This window comes from Protopterus annectens, chromosome 10.part0 (assembly GCF_019279795.1).
Source record: "Protopterus annectens isolate FY-2018-M chromosome 10.part0, PAN1.0, whole genome shotgun sequence".
In the NCBI taxonomy this organism is placed as follows: domain Eukaryota; kingdom Metazoa; phylum Chordata; order Ceratodontiformes; family Protopteridae; genus Protopterus; species Protopterus annectens.
The window spans coordinates 1,595,135,675-1,595,159,148 of NC_056744.1; the positions used below are offsets into that span (position 1 = coordinate 1,595,135,675).

Here is a 23,474-nt window from a genome sequence, read left to right on the forward strand (position 1 = left end):
ATAAACTCAGAAAAATCTGCCTTGTCACCATCGCAGCATATCATCTTTATCGGAGCAGAACTCGACACCACCACTACCACGCTAAGACTTCCAGTAGAAAGAGTCTTACTACTCCCATCAGCGCGTCCACATTTTGATATCCAAAAATAATGCTCCAGCATCAGAAGTTCTAAAATTGTTAGGTATGATGGCAGCAGCAATTCTGGCCATACCTCTGGGTCATATGCACATGCGGATACTGCACTGGCTGTTGTTCACTTAATGATCTTACCAAGAGCTTCCCATGTCTCACCCAGTAATAATCACAACCTCCTGCAAAAAGGATCTTCAGTGGTGGTTGACCTCACTTCATGTCACAATAGGACATCCCTTTGTATTACCCCCACCAGTGTCCACAGTGACCACGGACGCTTCCATGATAGGGTGGGGGGGTGGCATTTTCAGGGAAGGACAGCCCAAGGCACATGGACCAATCAAGAGACACATCTGCATATCAATGTCTTAGAGATGAGAGCAGTACTTTTGGCATTGCAGTGCTTCCAGGACTCTTCCTCTGGGTACGATTGTGATACAGACAGACAACATATCAGTGGTCTGGTACTTGAACAAACAAGGAGGAACCAGGTCATATCCCCATTGTCGTGAGGCCCTAAGAGTATGGCAGTGGGCTATATCCACCCAGCGCTTCCTGTTAGCAGCGCACATCCCAAGGAAATCCAGCGTGATAGCAGACAAGCGGAGCAGAACAATTTTGTTGTCTTATGAGTGGTCCCTCAAGAAATAAATAGCGGACAGGATATTCCACAGGTGGGGCCAGCCTTGCTGCGACCTTTTTGCCAGTCACATGAACAAGAAATACAGAAGCTACTTTGCCCTGATGCCCCCCTCTGGGAGAAGCCCCAAGGGACGCACTCGTTCACGATTGACCTCCGGGTCTCTATGCTTTTCCACAAATCCCATTGATACCCAAGGTTCTACAGAAAGCAAAAACTCTGGGAAGGACCATCATTCTAATAGCCCCTCATTGGCCTCATCAGATTTGGTTCCCCTTCCTTCGACTTCATCGTTTGGAGGATCCTTGGATTCTGGACCGAGTTCTGGACCTTCTGACGCACTCGTCAGGGGAACTTCTTCCCTCTTTGCAGTCCCTGAAGCTGACAGCTTGGCTGCTCCAATTCCCATCATAGCCAGGTTCCATAATCTTTCCAATGAGACGAAGCAAATTCTCTTATCCTCTCATAAATCCTCTACGAGGAAGCTATACCTTAGCAAATGGAAAAAATGTTCTATATGGGCCTCTAAAAACAATATTGATTCTTACCAAGCCCCTATGGCCTCTATACTAGAGTTCTTGATCATGATCTACAATAAAGGAGCTGCAGCAGCAACAGTCCATGTTTAACTTGCTGCCATTTCTAACTTTCATCTCAGATTCGAAGGATTGAATATTATGTCACACAAATTATCCAAAGCCTTTCTCAAAGTTATCTTTCACCTCAGACCACCTGTGAAATCTCTCTATTCCCCATGGAGTCTAAATGTTATGCTTTCCCGCATCATTCTTCTTCCATTTGAACCAGCTTTCCTCATGTGACCTCAAATTTGTCATGGAAGACTATCTTTTTAGTGGCTATTACTTCTGCACACAGTGTGTCAGAGCTTCAGACCTTGTCCATTAAACCTCCTTACTTGATTTTCCATGCTGACTGAGTCTCACTTCGAACAAACCCCTTATTTTTGCCTAAGGTTTGCACTGAAACTAATCTTAACCAAATTATTGATTTGCCAGTTTTCTTCCCCAGTCACTCCAACAATCTAGAATACGTGCTGCACAAACTTGATGTTCACAGACAGCTCAGATTTTACTTAGATAGAACAAAAGATTTTAGGAAATAGGAACAGCTTTTTGTTTCCTTTTCAGATGCCAGGAAAGGTATGCCAGTGGCTAAAACAACTCTGTCTAAATGGTTATCTGATTGTATCACATTTGCTTATTCAGCTGCCAATATGCCTTTGCAACATAAAATTAAAGCTCACTCAACTAGAGCAGTTTCTACATCCTTTGCTTTTTCTGCTAGACTTCCTATTGATAACATTTGTGCAGCAGCCACTTGGTCAATACCTCATACCTTAATCACTCATTACAAAGTTGACAGGGCCTCCAGGATCCACTGTCCTGAAAAATATACTCCCGTGAGCCACCCGAGATAGATGGTGCTTGGGACGCTACCCATCGGTAAGAATGAACGGCGAGCTAGAACAACTTCACATAAAGAAGTTATGTACTTACCATAACATTCCATGTGAGTTGTTCATCTCGCCTTCATTCTTGCGTCCCTTCCTCCTACCCCCTCCTGGGCTTTTAGAAGACCGAGATGCTAGATCCTTCCTGATCACTCAGCCCTTTTATACTTTCTCTTATGGTGTTATAGAATGACATATGGTATTATTATACGCAGCAAACAAGATCTGAGGTAACTCTAGGTACATCATGGTATAGGGATTTGGCCTTGAGCTATTTGAAAACCTTGAGCTCTATAGTAGGCTGACTCAGAGCCGCGGGATCGGCTCTGAACCCATCAGTAAGAATGAAGGTGAGATGAACAACTCACATGGAACGTTATGGTAAGTACATAACTTCTTTTTTTGGCAGTTGGGGAGAGACAGCCAAGTAATGGGGCACTGGAATGGCTGCTGGGGGTTCTGGTCCACTACCTTGTATAGGGCACCATTTAACCATGATCCAGCTTTGGGTATAGTAGCTGTCTGTGCTGCTGAAAGGCCTGGATTTCAGTAGCAACTCAAGTGTAACAGTTAGTAGGGGAGATAAGCATTAGAATTATCAGTAAAAGGCTAGCTCTCTAGTCTCATGGGTGGATCTGGGTCAGGAATTTGAGATACAGACTTCAAGTACAGACAGAAAGAATCTTCAGGAAGATAGTATGTCAGTAAGCAGAGGTGATACACAAATTGTGAGGAGTGTCCAGTGACGTACTTGTCACTGCCAGTCCCCCATGCACAAGCATTACTAAGGGATATTGTTTCTAATATCTGTATTGTATTATATCTATAGTATGATGTTGTTGGATGCTTCTTTTCAGCAGTCTGAATGGCAGCTATCTGTAACACAAAATACAATACTTAATGTCCTTCTGCAAAACGTCTAACCATATATACGTGCATACTATACTATGCAGATGTATATGCTGTTGGGCGTTGTGCAGAAGTTCGTTAAGCAAAGCACAATGTAAAGTATACAGTGTTCACTTAATATTCTTGTCACTTAATGCCCTATGGGAAAAAAACTATCCCAGATGTTAACCGGTGCACACCTGTCCACAGCTGTCCTTATGAGGGGGACCCATCAGTTACAGAGGTCAGCAGAAAGTGGCTAAAATATTTATTACCATATTCCAAATCATAACATTTTTACTGAATGGGACTTATATTTTGGAAGGTGATACCCAAGTGTACTAGTATATTAAGGTTCAAATTACTGTAGTTTGCAAGTGACCCTTTTATCGAAAAGATAAATCCTGCCTAACTGCACCAGATTAAATGGGTCCTCATTTTTTCATATTTTTGTGTGATAAAAAGTTGAATTTCTATCTAATTTTTGTTGCCTTTTGATAAACATATAACTGTTAAGTTTTACCTTCAGAAAATATTAAGTCTTAGTAGAAAGATAAAATATTGCTTGTCTACTACATTGACAGCTATCTCTTTCATTAGGTTACCAGTCATCAGACAGTGAAATAAAGGCCATAAGGAAACAAATTTCTAAGACAAATGGTCAACAGATAACAATCAAAGTGATTGGCCTTATAAGCCATGGAGCTCCGTCTTTGATAAATTCCTGTTATAATGTCTACAAAAATAAGAAAATCATGATTAATGTGGCAAAGTGTGGAGAAAATTTGAATAGACATAGATTCTTTCAAAGACCAATACCATTAACAAAGAGTATTGCGATGATAAGAGAGCGTCCAATGATGGCAGGAGATGGTCATTTCTGGAGTAAAAATAAAGGTGTATACATGCAACAGTGGAAACAAAACATGGAAGATGAGATGCTGGTTTTCATATTTGTGGTCAGGTAAAAGCTGTTCTATCACTTGTATATGGTACATACAGTTTGTTACTTCTGACAGAATGTTGTCATATTCCAAAAGCAGCTGAAATTTTGTGTCATAATCCAGGTGGTACAAAACAAAATGATAGCAACTGCCTGCAAATTCCATTTTAAAACTAAATTATAGTGGATGCCATTGTCTTTCTACAGTTTGCTCAATGGGTAATAGAGAGAGAGTGAAAAAGAGAATGTCAAATGCTATGAATGTAGTAATGTACTAATTTGTGACACGTTTAACTAACTGCTTATAATTACTTGTAAAAGCACAGAGAGAGACAGCAAATGAACTACAGTAGGTGGGTACAAAACTAGGTCATTAATTTCATAATTTCAAATCACAGAAGTCTGAGACCAAAGCACTGTGTTTGAGGTGTTGGCAGAGAGCTTTACATCACACGTTTATGAGGCAAGTCTCCCTTCATCTCTATGCCTCAACACAGAAGAAAAATATATCCTCTTATTTGTAACCATTTTTCTCAATTTTCTACAATATGGAATTCATAGATTGGAAAAGAAGCCTATTTGCTGTAATAACTTATTGTTGTGCTGTACATTAAAGGGCTAAAAGCATAATCTAATGTCATTTTCATTCATTCCTCAACAGGTGGGTTTGGATCTGATTCTCAGATCAGACTTGACCCAGATCGTAGAATACTTGAACTCTCGAGCTCCTACCTTTACTCGTAATGCTCCACCACCCTAACATACTTCAGATCTCGTTTGCCGCCATTATGATCGGATGTAGATTCCAAGCTCTTGAGCTTTGGGTATAACTTCTTCACCTAATTTCACTTGTTTAACCTTCTTTAACTTTAGCTGGCTTTCTTTAGGTACCCTTTTTTAGTATTTAGTAATTACTCTTTCCTCCCTTTAGCCCTTTTACATTATATTCTCCTTTTTTCTCACACTCCACAGTACCATTAATACCATAGTTGGCAGTTCTTTCCCGTTAACACTTGTACTTTGATAGTACTTCTACTTGCCATTGTAGGTGATTCTTTCCTTCTCTAAATTAAAAAAAGAAAAAAAATCCTTGTCTGTCCTTTCCTTCTATTTACTAGGCTTTAAATTTTCAGTTTGTTAGAGAAGCTGTCCGGCTTCAAGAAATTTGTGGTGTGCAGGCATAAAATTTCCACTTTGGATGCTCAGAGTGTGTATATTGTCTAGGCCCTAAACTCCTGGATGTTTATTGTGAGACATGTAAGGGTTTCAACTCCCGTACACTAATAGATAGAAAGAAAGCTGACACTTAAGGGTTTAATTCCTTCTAAGCATTTTATTGCTGTTGGGGCTCAAACCCCCAAGAAAAAAGATAACATGGGTGAGTCTGTTGCCAAGGATTCTCACAACAGATCCCTGTATCACCCTTCTGCTTTGACATCATCTTCAGCTGTATCTACTTAGCCAACAGCTAAATTTTCAAGAAAATCATATCTGACTGTTCCGGATCTGTGATCTCAGATCCTATCATAGGTAGGTACTAGGCTGTCGGCCCAAGGGCCTAACTAAGCCTAGCTAACAAGGTTCCCTGGCTTACGCTACCCAAGAAAGTTAATTTCCTGTGCCCCTGTCGACCAGACCCACAGAAGTGATACCCGGGGTGTATTTCCTATTTCCCTTCCACTCATCAAGATTTTTCCTGAAGAGTGCTAATGAGGAACTTTGCTTGACATAGATGGGTAGCTTGTTCCAGAGTATAGGAAGTCTCTGGGACAGGAATTTATCCCTCCAGCATGTCCTGTTTATTGTGGTGACAAGGTTTAGGTCCCTAGAGCATGTAGCTCAGAGGGATTGGGATTTCTTTAGGTGTAGCATGTCCAACAGCTGTGGGTTTAACATAGCTTTATATGTTAGGCAGAGACCTCCTCGGAGTAGGCGATATGCTACAGAGTAAAGCTGGAGTTTGTTTGAGATGATCAGTGTAGGGCATCTGTTTGAGGCCAGTAATCCTCTTTGTGCGGTACTTCTGTGGCCTTTCCATCTGCTGCAGATGTCTTGTGAGGTACATTCCAAAAGGGACATTGTACTCTATAATGGGTCTAATGAGTGCCGAGTAGAGGGGAACAATGACCTCTTTTTTTCCTGGATGAGAACCCTTTTGTGATGAGGTGTGCCACATGGAAGGATTTCCTGACTACTGTGGCGATGTGATTATCAAAGGAGAGACTACTGTCCACCTGGGTCCCAAGGTCTCTTATCATACATTCAGCGTTAAGTAGACTTCCGTTTATGTGGTGGTTCATGGGTACAGAGTTTTTACCAAAGGGGATGACAATGCACTTTTTGGCATTGAGCTTGAGGCCATGCCTCTGACACCAGGCATCTGTCTCAGTGAGGCCCTTCTGTAGGATGTCCACATCATTTGTGGACTCGACTGTGGCTCCTAGTTTGCAGTCATCTGTGAACTTCATTAGCCAGAGGCTTTCTGTGTTAGCCTGTACTTCAGAGAAGTAGATAACAAACAGGAGACGTCCCAGGACTGAACCCTGTGGTACTACACTTGTCACTGGTTTGAAGTCAGATTTGGAGTCTGCAACATTTACAGTGTGGGTTCTGTCAGTGAGCCAGTTGGCAACCCATCTTGTGACATAGAGATTTATACCTAGTTTAGTGAGTTTAGCTATAATTCCAGAATGGGGGATGGTGTTGAAAGCTTTGGCGAAGTCAAGAAAGGCTGTGTGAACCACCTTACCCTTGTCTATGGCTTTGGTGACTGCCTCAAAGAAATCAATCAAGTTCAGAAGGCATGGTCTGCCTTTCACAAACCTGAACTGGGTGGGGGTCCAGAGTTTGGAGGTTACCAGTGTCTTTGTTTATGAGTTCCATGATGAAATGTTCCATGGCCTTGCAGACCAGGCTCGTCAGGCTAATAGAGTGATAGTTCCCAGGATCAGCGATGGCTCCCCCTTTGTGGAGTGGGATAACTGTTGCTGTGCGCCATTCAGTGGGTACAAAGCCTGACGTGAGACAATGATTGAACATGGTGCTTAGGTGGGGAGCCAGTTCGTTCTGAAGTTCATGTAAAATGCAGCCTGGGATGTTGCCCGATTCCATTGATGCTGTGTTTTTGGTTTTAGAGAGTGCAGCTTTTACCTGCATAGATGTAATTACAGTAACTCTTCAGTCTTCCTGTATACATATGGGCCCTTTAGGGAGTGAGAAGGGGGTAACGTTAGCACTGAACCTATCTGCCAGGATGTTGGCAATATCAGTTGGTTCTGTAATTTTTGTGCCGTTGTGTTGTAACTCAGAGCAGATCTGGGTACTGCCATTGAGATTCTTGATATAGCTATAGAATGCTTTCTGGTTGCCCTTACAATCAGTGGCGATTTTTGTTTTCATAGCTAGCTTTGGAGGATCTTATAAGGGATCTCAGCATCTTACTGAGACTGACCAGGGAGCTCCTCCACTCATGGGATTTTACTTTCTTTTGTAACAGTTTCTTCCTTCTGTTGTAGAGTTTGTTTATGGCTGGGGACCACCAGATTGGCTTCCTTTTTTTGGAGGATAGCATCTTGTTTCTGTTTGGGATAGCATGATCCATGCATTCGTGTAAGTGCTTACAGAGTGCATTTGTGTAGGCTTCAGCAGTCATAACTGTATTGTCCATCTGCATGGGTGTCATGAAGTTCGCCACTTCTGTCTTAAGAAGCATGAAGTTGGCTTTGGAGAAATTTTTACAGTGGTTTCCTTAATGGTGGGTGGGGGCGGAATGCGGATATCTAGTGTGATTAGCTTATGGCCGGATCTGACCAACGAGGAGTTGACTTCGGGTGTGGAATACCAGTCACTCATGTTGATAATGACTAGGTCTAAGATAGTGTTGCTCCTGGCGGGGTTGTGGATAAGTTGATCTAGGGCATTGGAATTCATGAATTCCAGAAAGCATCGAGCGAAGGAGTTGGTACATGAGTAGTTTTCCCAGTTAATGGTGAGGTAGTTGAAATCGCCTATTATTAGGGTGTTTGGTTGAACCCTAATATTTTCCAGTATATCAATTAAAGAGAAGTGGGAATCCTGGGGCATGGTGGGGGATCTGTAGCAAGCTACAATTTGGATTGCAGTTTTGCCCAGAGTTAGTTGCACTTGGATAACCTCGGATGCATTATGCTGCGCAACTAGCCTGGAGGTGTGGATATCCTTAATGAATATGGACACACCTCCACTTTTGGTGTTCTGGTCCAGGTTAGATGGCTGAACAGTGTGGTATGAGTTATAGCCTGGTAATGCAGGGGTGCTTTCTAGAGCCTTGAATCAGGTCTCTGCACAGATAACAGTGTTCTCCATTTTAAGGAGTGCCTCGAGTGAGTGCATTTTGAGATTTAGACTTCTAGCATTGAGTAGCATTACCCTCAGTTTTTGCTTGCCTTTTCCTGTTACGGTGGTGAATTTTTCATTTGAACCTTGCCTAAAAAAGGCACTATAGGGGCGGCAAGACCCTTAACCAGTATCCGGAATCCCAGAGGCGACAGGTGCAGGCAATCTCTGGCAAAGCATCATGGTCTGTCAACCATGTCGTCCCAGGCAGATAGATACTGGATCCCCTTAGAATGACACCAGAAGCTTAGACAGTTGTTTAAGTAATCATTTTGTCCTTGTACTGCGGTATCATTCTGGGCAAGGGCAGGATCCTACTCAGGGCTAGGATCATACCTGCCTGGGCTACAAGATCGGAGAGCTCTTCCATGTCTCTTTTCAATGTAGTCCAGGGAGGTACAACTCAGGTCGGTCACACCAGCATAGACAATGACAGAGTCATATTTGTACTTGTTGGGGAGTGACCTAAGTGCATGGGTTATGGGGTGGATCCTGGCACCCGACAGGCAGCTGACAGTAAACTTCTCCTTGTTCAGCCTGGTGAGTGGGCCATCAGTGTGCCTGACTATAGAGTCACCTATGACTAGTGTGTTGGGTATGTTGGTTTGCATTATGGGCTGTGGTTTATTGGCACACTGAGTCTGTGGGCTATGTGTCATTTGGGTTGTGTTGGGGAGGGGTGGAGGTTGCTTGCATTTCTGCTTTGGAGGTCTCTGTTGCTTGAGCAGATTATTATTGAGAGCCTCCGTGAATGTTTTTGTGTTAGTATGTGTGGATTTTGGTGGTGTAGGTGTAGTGGGATTATGTGATGAGTGTGGTGTGTTGCAAATGTTTACCTTCTCCTTGTGACTGTCAAGTTCAATCTTGGTTGGAGAAAGATTTACCTCCAGTTTGGCTAAGATAAGTGCATCTCTCACTAATTGTGGTGTTGGGTGGTAGGAGGAGAGGGTTGTCTGTGTACATGAGGCAATTTCTACATTGCCCCAAGATGCTCAGATTCATCAGATAAACAGGAGAGAACACTGGGAGCTGAGCCTTGGACATGCTTGAATAAAAAAACTACTTTCCTCTAGACAAGTGAGGAAAGTGAGTGTAAGAGCTGTTTTTCTCTAAACAAGTGAGGAAAGTACAAAAGTTGTTTTCCTCTAGATAAAGAGGAAGGTTGAGTGTTGTAGTAATTTGTAGCTTATTTAGTGCTAACAAGTTCTGAACAAGTGCTGAGCACCAATAAGCAAATTCAAGTGCTAAAACTAAGAATCTGTACCTGGATCTTGTGGTAGATAGGCTACCTATTGCTCACATCCAGACATCCTTCACCATTTTTAGAGCAGTCTCCTAGATAACATTCAAGGCCTTCTTGTAATGCTTTCTCTCTTCAGTCTTCCAGGAGCCTATCCAAAACAGATGTGGGTAGGATGATGAGGAAGCTCCTCAGTACACAAATTCAAATGTGAGTCCACTAGGCTCCAATCCCATTGGGTGTGGAAAGCCTTCATAGAGCCACACCACCTATCATACTTTTTCCTAGCCATCCTTCAGTTTTGGACCTATCGGATCCAAAAACCCTTGTGGTCATCATCCTCGGATCCAAAGATTTTGGAGTCTTTGACTCCGATGGTTTCTCTGAGTTGTCTGGCCTTGAGTACCATGGAGGTGGATGACTGTCAGAGCTGAAGTGTCAGAGCCGGCTCTAGGGTGTTGGAGTCAATACTGAAATTGTCGAAGTCATATCTTCCCCACAGAGCATTGGCTTCAGGTAGTTCGGTTCCATCTCCTTCCTCAGGTGGTTTGCCTGCAGGACAGCAGGAGCCCACAATCCATGAGTTTGCCTTGTCAGATCTATCAGTTTCTGCTTCCCTTAGCTGCTCTGCCTTGAAAGTAGTAGAGAGAGTATTCTCTATGCCTAGAGTTCAGATGACCCTGTCCCCTTCGAACCAGACTTCCTTGTCTCATTCAATTTTGGGTCCAGAGCCTCGTTCATCCATTTCACTGGGACAGGCAGCCCAAACCAGTCTCCAGGCCACCCAGCAGGGTATCTTTATCTCTTCTGATACCTCCTCGGAGCATCTCATTGAGGAGGTTCCTCAAAAGAGAACATGCAAAAAGAGGCACTTAGACTCCCCACAACAGTCTATCATTGAAGATACTGATTTTGATGAAGGGGAAGGGTCCCCCAAATCACTACTCAATGATGTCTCCTTCGGAGACATCTTGGAGCTCCTCAAACAAAGGGGTATTTGACCCCTGTATAACCCTTCCCAAGAGGAATCAGTGTTTCTGGAGGGGTTTTGTTTCTGACATATCTACCTCCTGGGATGACTCAATCTGTCAATGAGCTCTCAGTGGGTGTGAAAGGAACTGGACAAAGTTGAGCTTATACCCAAGAGACCAGACAAGATCCTTGTACCACCTAAAGACTATCCACACTGGAATAAACGAGTACCTGTTGATGCCATGGTTATTGCAGCAGCCACAAGGAAGGAACTAGCAGAACAAAACAGAGAGTCTTGGGCACTGGACACATTTGGGAAGCATGTCTATGCTTCAGCAAAATTCACTCTTAGGTCACTGAATTATTTGGCATGTTTTACCAGACTGCAGAGAGATTTGATCAAGGAGCTACCAAATCTCTCTGTCGGCCCACATCTTCTGAGGAAGGGAGTACTATTTCCTTGCACTTGGCTACTCTCCAGTCTATTTCCAATTTGTCTATGAGGCTCATCTCCCATGCTTCTGAAGGTACCTCATGGGTGGTGGGTTTAGGCATTTCCATTAGGCGACATGCCTGGATGCACTTGTGTGATTTTGTGGAACCCTTCAAATACCTCACTAAAAGAATCACAGGGCTAAAGCAGATGCCCTATTCTGACTGTCTAAAAAAGCTCCACCTATACTCTGTCGCATATCATCTACTCAGAGGCGATCTCTGCTTAACATACAAGGCCATGTCAAACCCAGAGCTGTTGGACATGCTGCACTTAAAGAAATCCCAATCCCTCAGAGACGCACGCTCCAGGGATCTAAACCTTGTCATCACAATGAACAAAACATGCAGGAGAGATAGGTTCCTGACACAGGAACTTCCCAGACTCTGGAATAGACTGCCCACACATGTCAAGCAGAGCGCCTCTTTGGCCCTCTTCAAAAAGAACCTTGATGATTGGATGGGAGATAGGAAATTCACCCCGGGGATCATGTCAGTCACCCTGCTAGACAGGGATCTAGGGAAGTAAATACTTTGGGAAGAAATAGCCAGGGAATTGTTATGGCTAGGCTTGTATAGGCCCTAAGGCCGATAGCCTAGTACCAACCTATGAACCTATGAATCTTCTTTCATCAATGCAGCCTTTGATGGAATCTCATTGTTTGGCCCCAAAGTGAAAAACACACTCTCTAGGTGTGAACAGGATAGGGAAACCCTGTCTGCTGTGGGCATATGTTTTTCTACCCCTCAGTGGTCTTTTTCTAGAAACCAACAAGGTGGTAGAAAGATGTGGTTCAAGAAATCCCAGGGTGGCTTTCAAGATACATATGGAGAGTTTCCCCAGGGGCAGAGGGAGGAATTCAAATGGAAGACGCCAACCTTATGACAAAGGTGGTCCACATAATCAGGGATTTAGAGATTCCTTCTCAGACAGGTCTTATGAACACTCCTGAATGGAGGCCTGACTGTCTGTTTCTGGTGGCAGTTGGGGGTCATCTATCTCTGCACCAGACAGCCTGGCTAGATATCACAAAGGAATTATGGGTTTGGAGGATAATATCCAGAGGCTATATTATACTATTTTCCCAACCCCCACCATCAGTTTTGAAGAAAATCCCTGGTGTTTCACCCAGTCAGAGAGAAGCAGCTTCTCTAGAGATAAAAAAGCTGCTATAAAAAATGCATCCAAGAGGTCCCCCAGACCAGAAACAGAATCCGGAACTTAGTCCAAATTATTTTTAGTGCCAAAAAAGACAAGGGACTTGAGACAAATTTTGGATCACAGCAAATTAAATCAGTCAATTCAATATACAAACTTCTGGATGGTCACAGTTTAATCCATTCTGCCATTTCTTCACAAGGACAACTGGATGTGCACGATAGATCTTCAGGATGCATACTTTCATATCAAAATGAACAGGCGATCCAGAAATATCTATGCTTCTGGCTGGGAGCCAGTTATTACCATTTTAGAGTGCTGCCCTTTGATCTCACCACAGCCCCCAGGATGTTCAACAAGTGCTTGGCAGTTGTAGCAGGTCACCTGAGAACCCTGGCATTCTGAGTTTTTCCATACCTGGATAACTAGCTCCTGACCACACCAACCAAGTATCACCTAATTCAAACAAGGGGCTACTTACTCCAGCTGTGCTCTCGTCTAGGGATTTCTGTCAGTTACAACAAATCTCAACTCACTCTGACTCAAATTTTGGAATTTATTGGTGCTCATTTCAATACACCCATTCATATACTTTCTCTCCCTCTGTGTTGGATACAAAGTATTAAATTCCAGGTCAGAAAAGATTGTTCAGAATTCTTCTCTTCCAGCACTTCTGATACACCAAGCCTTGGGATCCATGTCAGTGGCAGTCACTCTTGTACCACTGGCCAGGTTCCATATGAGAATTCTTTAATGGACACTTGCAACTCAATGGTCTGTTCTCCAACAACCATTATCCAGGCCAGTCAAAATAACTCAAACTCACAAGAATTATCTCCTCTGGTGGATCCACACCATCAAATACAAGAAGGCCATCCTGTTGTTCTCTCTCAACCCACGGCCATAGTGAGCATAGATTCCTCTCAGATCTGGTGGGGGGGACACTTCTTGGAAAGGACAGTTCGAGGTACATGGTCCACCAAAAAGGTCAACATGCATATCAGTGTCCTGGAGATGAGATATCAACGTGGCGGAGATGATTTTCCATCGATGGGGCCAACCATGCTGCAACATTTGTACATCTCCCCTCAACAAGTGCAGCTAGTTCTTTGCTCTGATCTCCCCCCAAAATGAGAGTCACCAAGGGATGTTCTGATTCACGATTGGCCATCTGGTCTCTTTTATGCTTATGCTCTGTTACCCCTCATCCCGAAATTTCTACAGAAAGCATCTCAATTGAAGAGCACAGTTATCCTCATTCCCCCTACTGGCCTCATCAGATCTGGTTTCCCTTCCTTTGGCCTCATCTTCTACATCCACCCTGTATTCTGGATCCAGCTCTAGACCTCCTGTCTCACCCGCCAGGCATGACTCATCTGGACATTTCAGACCTCACGTTGACCGCATAGCTTTTCCAGTTCCATTAATTGCTAGACAGCCCAGGCTCTCCTTTCCTCTCCTGTCCATCATATTCTGTTATCCTCCCATAAGGCTTCCACTAGAAAAATTACAAAAGTAAACAGAAAAGATTTGAGTTTTTTGGGCACATGGAACAAATTTAATCCCTTTTTAGCACTGATTTCAGAGGTTCCTGAGTTTTTAGCTACAATATTCAATGAAGGTGCTTAACTCATCAGCTGTCAGGGTACAATTAGCAGACATTTCCAACTTTCATATAGGACCAGATAATTCAGCTTAAGCTTCCTCAAAGCTTTGGAAAGTCTTTCTCAGAGGAATATACTTATGTAGACCTTCTTTAAAGGAGCCTACTCCTCCTTGTGATTTAAATATTGTTCTTCAGACCTTGACTCAACCCCCCCCCCCTTTAAACTGTCTGCAAAGTCTCATCTGAAGTTTTTGACCTGGAAATCAATTTTTCTCATTGCTATCATTTCTGCCAGAAGAATGTCTGAACTTCAAGCACTGTCTTCTAAACCTCTTTATTTAATTTTTCACAAGGATAGAGTTTCTTTATGGGCTAGTCCTTCCTTTTTACCAAAGGTGGTGTCAGAATCTAATATTAATTAGGTCATCAATCTCCCAGTCTTCTTTCCTAACTTTTAAAACAAAGGAGAATGTATGTTACATCTTTTGGATGTCCACAGGCAGTTAAATTTCTACCTTTACAGAACCAAATATTTCAGAAAATCTGATCGTTTGTTTCCTTTTTTTATTCAAAACTAGGCAAACCAGTATCTAAAGTTACTTTGGCCCAATGGTTGACTGATTGTATTACCTTTGTTTATGAGAAAGTCTGTTTGCCTTTACTAAAGCCTCCAAGAGCCCATTCCATGAGATTTATGACAACTTCATCATCCTTTTTCTCTAGAACTTCCTTGAATGATATTTGTGCAGATGAAACTTGGGTTAATCCTCATACCTTTATTGCTCATTACAAATTGGATTTGGTCTCTAGGGGAATAGCGCTTTTGGCTCAGCTGTGTTCCGGCATATCCTTCCTTAAATTCCTCCCAGGATTCAGGTAGCTGAGGACTCTGTCCCAAATGTTGAGGAATGAATGAAAATAACATCAGATAAAAAAATATATGTACTCACCATAATGTTCCATCTTTGTTGTCCATTTTCATTCTTCCTCAACTTTCCACCCACCTACCCCCTACTTGTTTTACTCCTGGAGAGATTGAAAAATATTGGAAGAACCCTACTTCCTTGTTTGTGCTCCAGCTTCCGTTCTTTTCTTAATTTCCACTACTCTAGAAATTTATGGCAGCAAACTAGATCTGAGGTACGTTAGGATGGTTGGTTAGGTATTCTAGATAAAGGGAGGAGCTTGAGAGTTCAAGTATTCTACGTTCTGGAAGAAGCGGACGTGTTGGATCTGAGGGTTGGATCTGAACCCAACTGTTGAAGAATGAAATTAGACAACGCATGTTAAGGTGAGTACATCACTTTTTTCACATAGGTGTGTCTATATATTTATATTTTTTTTCATCACAGTTGTTGCATAAATAAAAGGTCATTGGTGATCACAACATTCTAAAAACAATTGCACTAAAGTGATCACAAATGTAATCAAACACCTGAACTTTGCAGTCACTTAAACCAATTGCAGACAGTTCTTTTATGTGAAGGGCTTTGCCCTCTACAACTCAGAAGTAAAATATATTAACTCCACAGTCGCACAACGAAGGAGAAACGGGATAACTCCTGAAAGTATGCTACAGTCAAATTGTAACATTCTGACTGTAATACAATTCGGCCACTGTAACCACTGAGAGAAACTTTAATTCTGGTGTCTTTTAAAATACAGAAATTGACATAAATTTAATGATAAGCTGGACTGAAAGATTTCTTTACTGTACACCTCCATTCATTTTATTTGTTTGAATAGAAAATTTGTATCAATTTAAATTACATCAGAGTGTTTAAAGGTAAAAAAATTAAATGAAAAACAAGATACCATATTTATTAATACCTACACCGTGTACACACAATCTGTATTCAAGAACATCCCTACCACATTTTTTGTGCTTTCTAGTCACTCAGAATGATTACACTATGTGTAAATGTAGTCTATACTTTGTGATAACCTTTATGAATCCCCCTTGATATTTAATTCTGCAAGAAAATCAGTAGGAAAGCTAAAATTAAAATGAAGAAGGTGCAAGTTATGCTTGCGTTGTCTATTCAATCAGAATGGTGTACATTTAGTGTAGGCATTAATGAATCACAGAGAAGGTCTTCTTTTAAGGATGTGATATAGTGTCCAGGTGAGGATGAAACACATCTCATGAGCTGAACTTATGAAAGGGTATTAAATGGATTTTGCCATATTCATGTAACCTCTTGACAGCTGTATGATAAAGAATGAATATCAGCTATAAATATTTATTCTGATAAATATACAATAAAACATCATACAGCTTGATGCTAAAAAAAAAAACAGGAAAATAACCTACTAATAAGAAATGCACCTACTTGTACATGAAAAATAAAACATGAAAATATTTTCCAAATAACTTAATAATGCCTAGATTTAACAGTTTTTGATTCCACTCTCTTGGCACCTTGGCATTTTGCTTTTATATTAAAGGTGAGAATACAAGAAGCCAGGAATTTGTAATAACAACTCTTTGAAATCCAGTTGTTTTTTTATTTTCTTTTATTTGAACAGCATTAGCATTCCATCATTAAAAACTGTTGTCATACAGTCAGTCATATCAGTATAATTCAGCACCTACTCCATCATAAAGGATATGACTGGAATAGCATATTTCCCAGAATTGCCATCTCCAGGAAAATCGCTGTATTTCCTGAGATGTGGCAATTTTAGAGTTGTTATGATAGTATGGGCGGGGTTTATTGTCAGTGCATGCAACAAAATGGCACTCAGCCTACAGTGACTCGATGAATTGTACTATGTTCCCCTAAATTTCAGGCTAGAGCAAACATAGACAGCAATATTCACCAATGGAAGTACTGGATTCTCTTGTAAAGAATACTTCTACATAACAAGGCTAAATAAATGCAAATCAGTACAGGAAGATATGTGTACATAACAGGGCTAAATAAATGTAAATCATTATTGATTTCAACATTGTTTCTTGGGCCCAGTAGCACAAATGGTCAGAATGGGCAGGGTAGAGTGACAACAGCATGCCTAATGTCATTCTGAGACAAAGGGTGAAAGATATGCACTCCATGTATTGGCTGAGAAGTGGTCAGACGTAATGGAACCTCCGGTAACACATACTGTATGTTAGGGAGCATGGATGGAGAACATGCACTTATGCCATGAGAGTCACTCACTGCATGCTGTGCAAAGTCATCATCATCATCAACCCTTTTCCCCTATTTTTTTACGTGGGATTGGGGTATCAAGTCAACTATTGCCATTTCCTCTCAAGTCAGTGCCACTCTCTTACCTTCTTTGACATTCATGGCTGACTGTCACAGGCCTTCTTTCACACAATCCATCCTCTTCTTTGCTGGATGCCCTCACTTCCTCTTGCCTTCCTCCTGTATGTCCCAAATCATCTTCCTCAGATTATATTTTCTGCACATGTGCCCAAACTACCATAATCTGTATTATTTGACCTTCTCTGCAATTGGATTTACTTTGGCTTCTACTCTGATATACTAATTTATTTTTCTGTCTCACCATCTGCATCCTACCACACCATTCAGGCACTTCATCTCCCTCACCTCTAGCATCTTCAGCTGCTGTGCCTTCATTGCCCAGGTCTGTGTATCATGCAGTAGTACTGGTTATACCACTGTCTTTTACACCTTACTTTTCAGCTTCTTTGGCATTCTTCTGTCATACACAACCCCTGGCACTCTGTACCAGTTGGTTGCATACCCTCTGGCTCTAACTTTGACCTCCTCATTCAGACTTTTCCTTCTCCTCAGCCACCCCTCCCAGATACTTGAAGCTGTTAACCTGTACCACTATTTTCCCTTCTGTCTCAATTATCAGCTTCTTCTAATTTCCCCCATTACAGCTTTCCACGTACCTTCAGTTTGGCATTCTGTTCTCCTATGCTATGCTGTAGTTCTTGCTCGGTGTATGCCTGTAATGCCACATTGTCAGAACCCTGAGGCACACTCATTCCCACTGAACACTGTGTGCAAATTAAGAGGAAAAGGAAAACCTCACCTGATATCTCAAATAATGCCACCCCCTTCCTCAGCCTAACCTGGCCCAGTATCATGGGAAACAAACTGATAAGGATCTGAGCAAGAGGAAAACTCATTTGGATCATATGAATAAAAAACACAGTAGTGCTTGTTGAATAAGGTAACTGGAGTTTAAGATGGAAATTGGTTGTGTTTAATATTACATTTAATGCTGTCATGTGAAGATGGTGTACATACGTATTGCAGTGGTATTATGCACATGTCCTGGGGAAGTAAGATATAGATTTTGCATATTTCTAGAAGCTTCCTTACAGCTTCAAGGCAACAAAATAAGCATGAGTTGGGGTGTGGGGGTGAGAGCAGTGACCAAAGTACTAATCTAGCAGTACACACAGCTTTGCGCTGTCAATCCAAAAAAACTCAACATGCTTCTGAATCTCAATACAAGACTCAAGGGAGACCAGACAGACAGACAAACAAGTCGTTAATTGAAATCATAACCACATGGAGTGTTAGCTAGCTAAAGATCGGAATTATCCCTTCTGAATTTGTATTTTTAATGATTTCTCCAAAGTCTTGCACCACTCATCAGCATCAAGCACAACAGCTGGCATTTTATTTCACTAACATGCATCACAAATGCCAACTCTCTGATTGATTACCTACTGCTCCAAAAAAATGATAGAGCAATATAATCATTTAAATAAGTGGCCGTTCATTTTTGGAATCATATGGGTGGATATACTGCCATAGCCACAGAGAATCCCAACAGCACTACTGGAATAATAGACAGAACTCTAAAAGAGATTTTCATCAGGTCCCTGAAAGGAGTTCTGAAGCTCCCAGCCCTGGGAGACAAGTGTCAGATATTTACTTGTGCACTGTCTTCCTCATCACAGAAGAGGTAGCTGTAAATATCAGGATCCACCTGATTCCTATGTTTTTCCTCCATACAAAAGCACTTTCAGTGAAACTCAGAGTAAATGTATATATATTTTTTTTTTGCAGGAGGGTCCCCTGCACCCCTCATGTGGAAGGACATTCCCCAAACATGTGGAAGGACGTTCCCCAAACTCACATATTAACTGGAACTCTTCCCTATTACCAAAAGTGTTTTCAGCAAAGCATTTTACTTCAAATGGCAGTCAACTAAATTGCTGTCACCACACTGACCTGAGATCCTTTTTATCAGCATTTTCTCAGTTGGCTACAATCGAGGAAATATTATTGTTTAATGGTCCTGTAGCTCTGAACCTTGACCTAGGCCACTGGGATAAAAAAAGTGACAACCTTCTGGCATATGTCCAAAGTCTTAGCTAACACTTTGAAAATTAAAACTATACTGAACAGTGATGCTGGGGAAATACAAGTCTTGGCTGGTAAAACCAGTTCCCTGAGCACAGTGGTCAGCTTGAATGCTGCTTCAGTCCAGAACCTCCACGCTAGCATCACAACCCTTACAATACAGGTGACGCAGGAAAAGATTGACAGTTTTGAAAATCACTATTAGAGAAATAAATTGTGGCTACTTTATATGGAAGAGGGATCAGAATACAGAGATTATAGAGCTTTTCTAGAAAATTGGCTTCCTGACCAAAACAAAATTCATCTCCTAGGCATATACATTTTCAGCTATTTTGCTTTACCGATATGGAACTAACTGTTAATGTCTGTTGCACAGCAGGGGCATGAAGTCACACTGTACAGACAGCACATGAAGCTTCTTCAAGACTTTTCTGTTGAAATATCGGAACAGCACAACTTTCTCAGAGTTGAGATCTGTTTGACAAACATACCTCTCATATGTCCAGACTTTCACAGAATGCACAAGTATTAGCCTAATATTTTCAGTCTGTTCCTCAAAAATATGCGGTTTTCTGGCAAATCATTGAGAATTGATGACATAAAATAATGACAGACACACAAGAGCAGTGATTGTCAGGAACAACAGAACACTGCTCCAATAACAAATATTTCCTAGCTGTAAGTAACTCAAAAAGCTGTTGGAAACACTGTATTCTCACCGTGTCTCAGAACTGTGGAACTCCATCTCATTAGCATTAAAAGAAAACAACAAATGCTTCAAAAATCCACTAAAACAGCATCTGCAAGGCTCTGCTCTTACTCCACACCTGGATAATTTTCTGATCCTCTAGAAAATGGAAAATGCAAACTGCAGTACCTTTGACAAATGATAGCTGCTGTGTACTAAATTCCCATATGGTGATTATTACACTTTCCCTTCTGTCTACTACTGCAAATATTTAACTGATTATATTTCTTAACTACCTACTTCTACATAATCCTTATTCTCCCTCATTGTACCACTGCTTACTAATTTAACTGGTTATATCCCTTAACTACCTGCTCCTACTTAATCCTCATTCTCCCTCACTGTACCACTGCTTACTAATTTAACTGGTTATATCCCTTAACTACCTGCTCCTACTTAATCCTCATTCTCCCTCATAACACCACTACTTACTAATTTAACTGGTTATATCCCTTAACTACCTGCTCCTACTTAATCCTCATTCTTCTTCATTGTACCACGACTTGCTAGTTTCAACCCAAATGTCCATCTTTGTCTCCCCTTTTTTTCCTTTGTATTTCTGTCTGTTACATCCTTGTACAAATGCACAGGTAATCCACTTCCTATAGTCACAAAACTGTATGATACAAGATTAGCATTAATCATCTGTTACATCCAATTATGTATGCAAAAATTAATATGTAACAATGATGAAAATATTATGTACACTATGGAAAATTAAAATATACTGTATAATTCCTAAATGTATGAATATTTTTTATATTATGAGTTTTTTTCCCAGGTCTCAGCTGAAAAAGGGTATCTGTCCCAGTTGGACTTTTCCAGTCAACAAAGATAAATACATAAATTATTTTTTGTACCTTATCAGGCCTAAAAGTAAATCCATCAAAAATGGATCTCTTCTCTGCTAACCATGCAGCTTGGCAATGTAAAAGCAGCAAATATTCTTCCATTCTAAGATGGTGTGATGGCTCCCTCTGTTATTAGGTCATATGGTTAAGCACTAGCCTTAGTGAATTAGCTGCCTTAAACTTAAGGCCTCTCTGAGAAGAATTATACTTGAAAGACCATAATTGGAGGAAGATGAGTATTGCATAGTGTGAGAAAATGTCAACAATATAGAAACTATTCTGTCCCAAATTCCACTACATTCTTCAACATACCTCAGTGCCCAGAGCTTCACTTAGATTGGGAAGCTCAGTAAGTTGATCAAATAGTTCACATATTTATTTGCATTTGTTTAAGTGGAAAGTGAAGCTGGGCCACAAACCTTTTTCATATTAGACCTGGAGTGAAAAACTCTACAGTGAACATTAAAATTACATAAAAATAACTTGTAATTAGTGTTATAGTTTAAAACAAGCAGCAGGCAATACAAAATTGTTACAGTAAATTAAAAGATTTCCATAGTAACATTTTAAGAAAAAAAAGTACTAGAACATAAGAGAATTTTTTTGAAATATATATACAAAAGCAGAATAGTAACAAAACACTTAAAGTATCGTATTTACACATTTTTGTAGACCATACAGGAAATAGAAAGTACAGTATAGTAGTACCCACCTCTGTTTTGTTCTTACTAGGAAGGGAGGGGTCACAGGCCTTATGAATATGAAAAGTAAGTCAGATGGCTTGGTCATCAGAGCTGTAACTAGAGCGGAGTAAAGGGGACAACTGCCCTTGCTGCATGCTGTTAGGGAGAGTGGTTAGCAGGTGTCGACGGTGTGGGAGTGGCGTTGCAGGTGGCATTGCTTTATGAATCCACAGGGATATTACAGTTTCATAACTGAATGCCGATACTGCATTTGCAGTTACACCTAAAGCACTGAAGTGCTTAGTGTGTTGAGAATTAATTGTAGCAAGATGCTTGTGTAAGTTCTGGAGTAGAAGATATTTTATTTTTTGGTCTTCAGCTTTGATCATGAGAACTGCAAAGGATACCAGATGATCTAGCTGTGGTCTTGTCAGTCATATTATATTATCTGAATACTGTAGAAACTTTGAAGGCAAAAATACTAGGTAGCACCTTATAGAGGGAGCTGTGTATCATACTGTGCTCCATAAACATTTGCAAAGCTGGAATAAAATATATGTGGCCTTTAAAGCTATTAGGCACATGGGCAAAATTCATCCCCTCTTAGTAGTATAGGGAAGCAGAACTAAAGGTGGGTGACCCCTGACTGAGATGACATGATTGGATTATGAAGGGTATTGTATGGATGGAGCAATAGTGGTAGAAAGTAGAGGGCAATGACAACTTTTGTGAATCTTGCTGAACATTTGCAAAAGGAGTTTGGCATCCCTCATAAGGATATATGGAGGTGCTTTCATATAAGGCGTTCTTTCTTTCTTTCACTCATTTCTCAAGGAGCGTTGGGCAAGAGGAGGTCAGTGCATTTTGGCAGTGTATCAGCAGCTGGCACTGTGTCCAGCCCCAAGTCACCAAGCTATATATGTCCAGGTGAACCTACTCCTAGAGTCCAAACCTTTCTTAGCATCCTAGTTTCTTCTTAAGGATCATATTCAGTCAGGTGCTACTGGGCATTATGTAGATATGGTTTCACTTCAAAAAGGCCTCCTCTGGAAGCTCTCCATTTGCTCAAGTTTTTAACACCCCAGCTTAGACTTATATGCAGAGGCCACTGGACTTCATGAACCTTGATGGTTAGGGGTTACACAAAGTGGGATACTGTATATTATGTGGTGCCCACCAAACAGTTTCTGAGACTCCTATCACAAATTTTGGGCATGCAATAAGGTAGTGCTAGTATGGCAGACCACGGGATTGTTGGCTGCGTAAGTTATCAGCACCACATTTCCACAAGTTCAAGTCTGTGGATGGATTGCCAGTGATTTTATGTGAGCTAAGCCCTTAACTCAACAATATAAATGGTGGTTTACCCAGCTGGAGATAACAAAAAGAATGTGTATAGCCTCAGAATAGTGCTCTCCAGCAGAGTTGGCCCAAATAAAGTGGGTCAGCTTTGTTAAGAAATGTTGTCATCATCTTAAATGTAAAGCCCAGCAAGAGGGGAAGGATGCTGATACTAATGCTTCTAACAGGTCAACAGTGGGATGCTGATGCATATAGTCAAACTGCAGTCAAGGCAATTGAGATGCTTCATAACCTTCCATTTAGGAACAACACTCATATGCAATAGATTTGAATTACTAAACTTTAGGCTATGCTTCACCTTGCTGGGCATTCCTGAAGTGGCTGTTAGCTGTCTTCACTAGACCAGTATTATAGTTCCCTTGTACCAGAGTCAACCACTGTTTCTCATTTGATTATGCAGTAATGTACATATCTGTTAATGCTTGTGTTGTTTCTGAGCTTTTACAGACAGCATATGATTTTTTTATTTCTCTTCACTAACATTCGGAGCATGTTGTCATGTTCTTTTCAATGAAAAGGACCACACTTCTCCCTAATCTAGAACTGCTTAAAACTGTGAGCAGTGCATTGCATTGCATTACATTACGGAAGAATTCATGCAAATTAAAATAT

The 23,474-nt window shown here is 41.2% G+C and overlaps 1 protein-coding gene across 1 annotated transcript in view; it reads left to right on the plus strand.

Moving 5' to 3' along the window:
- Positions 1-23,474, plus strand: part of LOC122813770 (CD276 antigen-like) — a 730,017-nt gene that overhangs the window by 567,605 nt on the left and 138,938 nt on the right. The window contains exon 6 of the mRNA XM_044086264.1: positions 3,733-4,096. Within this exon, the coding sequence (XP_043942199.1) occupies positions 3,733-4,096 (364 nt within the window). The remainder of the gene's footprint in view (positions 1-3,732; positions 4,097-23,474) is intronic.